The sequence below is a fragment of the Chenopodium quinoa genome, unplaced genomic scaffold, assembly GCF_001683475.1.
Source record: "Chenopodium quinoa cultivar QQ74 unplaced genomic scaffold, ASM168347v1, whole genome shotgun sequence".
NCBI lineage: Eukaryota > Viridiplantae > Streptophyta > Magnoliopsida > Caryophyllales > Amaranthaceae > Chenopodium > Chenopodium quinoa.
In genome coordinates this window covers 4,864,121-4,871,521 of record NW_018742345.1, presented here as the reverse complement: position 1 = coordinate 4,871,521, position 7,401 = coordinate 4,864,121, and the positions used below count along the sequence as shown (strand labels likewise).

Genomic DNA, 7,401 nt, shown 5'->3' with positions numbered 1-7,401 from the left:
CCTTTCTTCATAAACCACTTTGAGCCTCGTCTAACGATAGACCCTTCATTTTTCAACCTACATCTACCTAACGTTGGGATGGGATTGTGTGCAACTTATGCAATTTTCAATTTCATAAAAAACTTGAGTGACTTCAAAAGATTAAAAATAGAAAATAAATAAATAAATAAATAAATAAATAAATAATAATAATAATAATAATAATAACAATAACAAAAGTGTACAAAAGGGCAAGTGTTCCAATGTCTTTGATATGAAAATGTCTTTGATAAGAACACGTCTCGGATTGCGTCTCTTATCGAGTGCTCGGTACCGTGCCTGAGAAACATGAATGCCAAATGAGTGATAGACCGCATGATCGGGATTGCCCACATTTATAAAAATAAAAAATGCAAAAGCAAAAAAAAAACGAAGAGAGCAAAAATAAATAAAGCAAAAAAAAGAGAGCTAAAAAAGAGTAGAAACTCAAGCATCAAAATATGAAGATTCAAAAAATATGAAGATTCAAAAGCAAAGTTGCACACCTTGGGGGGCTTATCGAGGGTCTTGAGCTTTTATCCTTTTCTTCTATAACCTTTAGCCTAACCATGCTACAACCCTTAAAAAGACCTTTTTGAGGTATACACACACTTGTGCGAGGTTCGGCTAGAGCTACGTTCGGCCTGATTCCTAACGGATACGTAGGCAACCTCACATCGAGGTGCGGCCGTAATATACATGCATTCATATTCAAACACTCACACCATGATCATATCAAGGGATCCCCTGTGCTCATCCCTATTCATTTAGAGCTAGACTTGGGGGCTTGATCCTTACATCATTAGCTTGCCTAGCCTAAGAGTCACCATCATTTGACTCTTCTAAAAATAATATCTTTCTACACACTTAGCCCTTGCGGCCTAACTTTAGTGTCACTATCACACACATCACACATACATGACCAAATATACTTCCCTTAGGAACCCTTTGTCATGGAATCTTAACACAACGTTGAAGCATGCCTTGTCATATCAAAATCGCTCATCAATCATAAATGTCATTGCATCACGAAGTATGAAGTGCTTAGCCTCCGTGCCTAAGTTACCCAAATACCTTCATCATTGAGTCAACAATTGAGATAGCGTAGGATGGGTTAATCCTTGCACCTTGAGAGATAGTATTAAATGACAATTGACTAAGCTCATTCAACATGCACCTTCAAAAACTTCGCTTCTTTATTTTTAACGTCTTTCTTTTTCGGGAGAAAGTTGGTACCCTCCACAAAAATGACGGAAAATTTTTGCTTTTTTGCATTTTTGAGTCGCACGATCACAATACAATGCACACACATGTCATGAGTCACACGTGTCCTTTCACTTTGAGCCGAGTCAACCTCGAGTCAATTACAGCGACTTAAGTTTATACCTTGAGTCATGTTAAGTCAATGAGTTGAGTCAAGCGACATTAAACCTTAGGTCAAACCTAAAGAAATATAAGCAAAGTCCTATAGTCAAAGATGTAAATGCAGGTGCATCCCAGCAAGCGAGGACATTCCCGGATTTTTTTTGAAAAAAACGCGAATATGATACACGAGATTCCTCCAAGATAAGAGGAGTTACATGGATCAGTAAATTAGAGATGAAGAGCTTTAATTTACAAAAGATTTGAGCGGATTTGATTGAAAGGAAACGACCAAGCTCAAGGTTCGGAGCAAAACCAAGCACCAGTGGCAGCAAGAGCATAATAGGGAAGACTCGACTCCAGCGCCAGACAACAACATCTGGCGTTTAGCAACAGATTTCAGTGCCTGGCACTAGATCTCAGCGTTTGGCGACAGAGCCAATTCTTGGTGCCATCAATATTGCAGCAGCGACAGAGCTCGAAGCCTCTCAGAATGGTTATTTCGACCTCATACAGCAATTTTGGGTTCCTTGGTACGCCAGTTAGCCCCTATAAGCAAATTGACATGATTAGTAGACGACTCGATTATAATCGTAGTAAGTGATTGACCTGACAAAAAATCGTCTCACTTAGCTTAAGCGCCTAAGCATTGGCTTATTACAAACACCAAGGCATCGATTCAAAAGCAATCGCATTCTTTTTAAACAACGATATTTCCAAATATGGATTGTCGCGCATTCTTCTTAAACGACAATTTTTCCAAAAATTGGATTGTCATCCCCAACTAACAATGTTTCCAAATATGGATTGTCGCGCATTTTCTTCAAACGACAATTTTTCCAAGATTGGATTGTCATCTCTGGCAAAGTTTCCAAGCGTGGATTGTCGTGCTCCTTCTCTATTTGGCAATTGTTTCCAAGTTTGGATTATTTTCATCGCTGGCAAGTTTTCCGAGATTGGGTTGTCATACACCCAGTTCCCTATGGCAAAATTTCCCAAAGTATTGTTGTAGGACTCTATTCATCATAAATTTCGGCAAAGGTTCCTCAATGTGGATTGTCATTCATTTCAGTAAGTGGCAAATTTTCCCGAAGTGGATTGTCGATTGACTCTTTTTGCAAATGTTCCAAGACACGGATTGTCAATTGTGGCAATATTTTCCTAAAAGGATTGTCGCATAGCATTGGAAAATTTCCAAGGTGGATTGCTTTCAAGAGTTATATTCCAAGATGTGGATTGTCGATTGTAGCAAAATTCTTATGACAGATTGTTACGAAGCATTGGCAACTTTTCCCAAAAATTGGATTTTGGCAAATTTTCCGAGATACGGATTTTCGCTTCATCGTGGCAACATTTCCAAGAATGGATTGTTACGAAGCACTGACAACTTTCCCTAAATCAGATTGTCATACATCATACAAGAAGTGTGTTGGCAACTATTCCCAAAGAAAAGAGGATTGTCATCACAGCAAAAGCACCGACATACTGGTTCACAAGTAGCAAAGCGCCGACGTAAGGGCATAGCAGCATTATATTAAGGATCAACAAGCAGTGATCTTTTCGAAGACTATGACAGCGGAAATTGGAGGCGGTTACAGGCGTAGTAGTCTTCAGGCGGTATTCTCTAGCTTGCGGAAGATCGTCACAACAAATCGATTACCTCCGGAGACATGTGCTTGACGGTGCAAGATACGCGTTTCTTAACTCTCTTATTTGTTTTAACTAACGCTAGTTTGCAGGTATCGGCGTTACAAGAATGATTTAGGATCGCAGAACGTTCTGAATCATTCTCCGTCCCTATCGATACTTTGACTTTTGTTTTCGAAACTTGCGTTTCTCCAAACTCAGTCAAAGTGGGGGCTTCTATAGACACCCATTTGCGTCTCCCCAAAACCAAACCCAGTGATGAGTAACATTCACGTCGAATCATAATCGAATGAAGTGAATGTGTGGAAAGTTTAGTGTTGCGGATAGTTTTAATTTCTTTTATCTTCTCTTTGCTTTTGAAAACCTATTTTAAGAAAATAGTCAATCCAGTTTGGTTGGTCCATGATATGGGTCCAATAGTAGTGTAGTTGGATAGGGATTGAAGAGAGATTTTGAACGATATATTATAAGCCCAATTCCGATGAATAATGAGGAAGTTATGGCCAAAATACTAAACTGGGCTCGGTTTGGTTTTTATATGCGGCCCAATGATATAGAGGAGGGCTTATTATTAATTATCATTCCTAAAGCTATTAGGATTCATTATAGTCTTCTAGAATACTCTACAAGGTTCTTTTAAATCCTAATGGAGTTAGGATTGATAATTATGTTTTAAAGAGTTTGAAATTGAATAAAACTACTCCTTTTTAGAATCCTTATTTTGTACGAAGTGGAATATATTCAGATTTTATTTTCGTGACTCATAATCTTAATCCAAATTTTATATGGTTGGATAGATCTTGAAATTATCTTTCAATGATATATTATAATATTAAATCCGAGTTGTAACGAAAAAGATATGAATGAGACATGAAACTCTATCCAAAACTGACACTCTTCCACTATTTCGGCCACATCTTTTTATCTACAAAAGATTTTCATCTGATTGTAATTGGGTTGGAAAGTAGACTTCAAGATCTTTTCAACGACATATTTTATGCCTTATTTGGACTTTCGGATCAAAATATATGATAAAAACAAAAACGCGTGAAACTGATTATTAGCGCTTGACGCTAAGCATTAGCGTCTGGCTCTAACCTTTAGCGCCTGGCGCTAATTTCCAGCGTCGACGCTAATCAAGTTTTATGCGCGTCAGAACTCTGTTTTGATGTTTTATCTTTTTGGCTGATTTTCTCTATAAATAGTCTCCTAAAAACTCCGTTTTGATTAACCAACTCTCATTAAGATTTTCTTGATTATTCTCTCTCGCTCTTTTCTAAACTAGCCTTCTCTCAAATACAAAATTCCGCATTCTCAAGACTTAGATACAACTAGCCATATTCGAAGATGCCTTCGCCCTAGACGTGAAAGGTTTAATTTTTGAGGGTTTGGTCCCAAATCTCTCTTTAAAATATTTAATTTAATTCAATTGTTTTATATTTTCCTTGAAGTTATTAATGTGTGTATTTTGTTATTAGAAAGAGATACGAGGCATCAAAGTAAGTACTTTAATGGTTTTTATTGATGTTATGATATAGGGTTCATGCTTAGGTTGTTATTATGATATTCCTAATATCATGTCTAGGGTAACTTTAATATTAAGTATGATTGTTATGATGTCTTCTATTTTTCTTTCCTAATATTCATGTTAGTATCATGTTAGGGCTAAGTATTTGATCTTTATTGTTTAGTGACATGCTAGAGTTTGTTATTAATCTTGTTAGTATCATGCCTAGGATCTTGCTATTATTATGATTTAACATAATTATGATTATTTTTATGATTATAATTATTATTATGATGATTATTATTTTTTATTATGATTATGTTGCTTGATATATTTTTATTTTTATTGCTTGATCACACCTTTTATGCATGTTTAAAGGGAATTGGTACTTGTAATCACGCTTAATAAGATAGTTAATAATCTTGTTTAGGGTTAATTTGATTATAATTCAAGTGATCGCCAATAATAGATTTATTTGTGCATTAATATTCAACCAACATAGATAAACAGGTTTAGGGTAATCCTATTGATTGTATGTTAGTTAGAAAGCGCACATGAATACGATCAGAATAAAGTAGAGGCCTATTATTAGGGCAGGTTCAATCTCTTTTAGGTTGGATTTGTACCTTCATCCCCGAACCCTATTTGGTTCAAGACCTTATGGAGTTGACGATCTCCTGGATCGTTAAGGGGTGTAAACTTCACCCCGTGAACGGTTTACAAGTTCCTAAAAAACTTGTTGGCGACTCTTTTACTCTATCTTCTTTCCCTTTGGACGCAACCGTACTTTAGTGTATGATCACAGTGGGGTTCAAGCTTCAATGCCCTTTTTGTCGGACTCTATTGACACATTTGAGTAGTATAACAAAGAACAAATATCTCCTGTACATTTGTTGCTCTCTAATTCCTTTAAATTATGTCATGTACATGTAGTAATTCTTGGTTTTATTGCTGTACTTGTTGCTTGTACATTTTACACCATTGTAAATTGATAGTTTCAACTGTCTTAATTACTATATAATTTTGTCATAATTTCTGTGCGGAGCTGCTGAGGTCTTGTTATGTACACAATAATGATGATTCTTGATTGATGGTGATGTATATATATACACACACACTTCCATATACCCCTGGTGCTGCTACACTCAGCAGTGGCGTTGCTGCACACAGTAGTGGTCCTTGCCATGGTTTGTTGCTGAAATATTTTTATTTACTTGTGCGATAATTTTATATTTTTATTTACTTTCAAAATTTTTTTCATACAGTTTTCCTTTACTTTGAATGTTTAATATATACTAGCCTAATTTAACAGATTAGTTTATTTACTTTAAGGATATTTTTATTTACCTTTAAGTAATTTTTCTTGACTATGAATGTTTTATATTCTAGCTCAATTTATTATGTTTTTTTTTTGACAAAAGAACTTACAAACAACAAACATACTAAAAACGGAAACAAAGTAAATCACGCCAACGTGCCATCCCTGCCAAACAATGAGCTTGAGTAACCGTAGATCTGGGAACCTTCTGAACATGACACACAACCAAAGCCCCAATAACTTCCAGAAGCTCCTGCTGAATCCAACAGACAGAAATATCCTTGGGAACCGGAGACCGAAGTGAATCCACTACCAAAGAGCAATTAGTAAGAATTTGTAAAGAGGAATACCCACGTTGCCTGGCATGGCGTAAAGCAAACAGACAAGTAATCATTTCAGACTGGAACGCAGAATTAGATTTACAAGCCTGCGCCCCACCCCCGAGAGGAACATTAGAAGCCACATCCAAGAATACCCATCCAGTACCCGCATTATGACTTTCAGACTTCCAGGCCCCATCAAAAGTAAGACTGACGGTATATACATCCGAAGCAATCCCTCTAAGAACTGTAGAAGACATAGGACAAGAAAACCCTGGAGGAAACGCAGGCGTAATATCATATCTGAACGACCTTGCCTCGGAACACCTGTCCACCCAACTAGAAGCTAGATCTATAATAGAATCAGGAGAATAAACCACAGAACGAAACCTCATAGAGTTCCGAGTAAGCCAGAGGGCCCATAACAGGCTTAAAAATCGATCTAGCATCAACCGGTCCTTATCATGAAGAAACTTAAAAAGAACCTCAGGAAACCATTCCTCAAAAGACTGATCCTGGGACATATTCAAGGTCGAACCACAAGGTTGGTCCTCCCATAAACTCCAAGTAAATGGACAATCTTGAAAAAGGTGAGAAAGTGTCTCCACATCCTGATGACATAATCCACATCTGGAATCCACAGGCAAACCCTTCCGAGCAAGTAACGAAGCAGAAGGCAACGCATTATGGATAATCTTCCAAGCAAACATTTTTCACTTCGGAAGTAAAGGCGAAGCCCAGAAATGCCTCCACCAACTTGAGTTAAGAACCAAAGGTGACCGCTGGTCACCATTCTCATAACATAAGGAGCATACATACGCCGTCTTCGTGGAGAACCTCCCATCCTTGGTAAATTTCCAGTAAACAAAATCATCGATTCTTTCCTTGGATCGTTCAAGACCCAAAATAAGGCCAGCCGTACAAGGAGGGAATAACTGATGAATCATACTTGTATTCCATGCGTTCGAACGCACATTAATTAGATCAGAAACAAAGGATGGGGCACCCATCCTGCTAACAGAATCCTTAAACTGAACCTGAACCCCAGGCACCCAACTATCATCAAGAATTCGAATGTTGGAACCAGACCCCACCTTCCACATCAAACCATGACGAAGGGTCTGAAAACCCTGTAACACACTACGACAACCCCAAGACGGTCTGACCATCCTGGCAGTACCATGAGAAGGCAGCAAAACCGGATACTTTGCTCGGTACACCCTGAAACG

The 7,401-nt window shown here is 37.6% G+C and overlaps 1 protein-coding gene across 1 annotated transcript; it reads right to left on the bottom strand.

The window, feature by feature from the left end:
• Positions 1–5,976: 5,976 nt before the first annotated feature.
• LOC110695016 lies at positions 5,977–6,882 on the bottom strand. Its single transcript, XM_021872211.1, has one exon. It carries the CDS (start codon positions 6,880–6,882, stop codon positions 5,977–5,979), a length of 906 nt encoding a protein of 301 aa, XP_021727903.1.
• Positions 6,883–7,401: the final 519 nt, after the last annotated feature.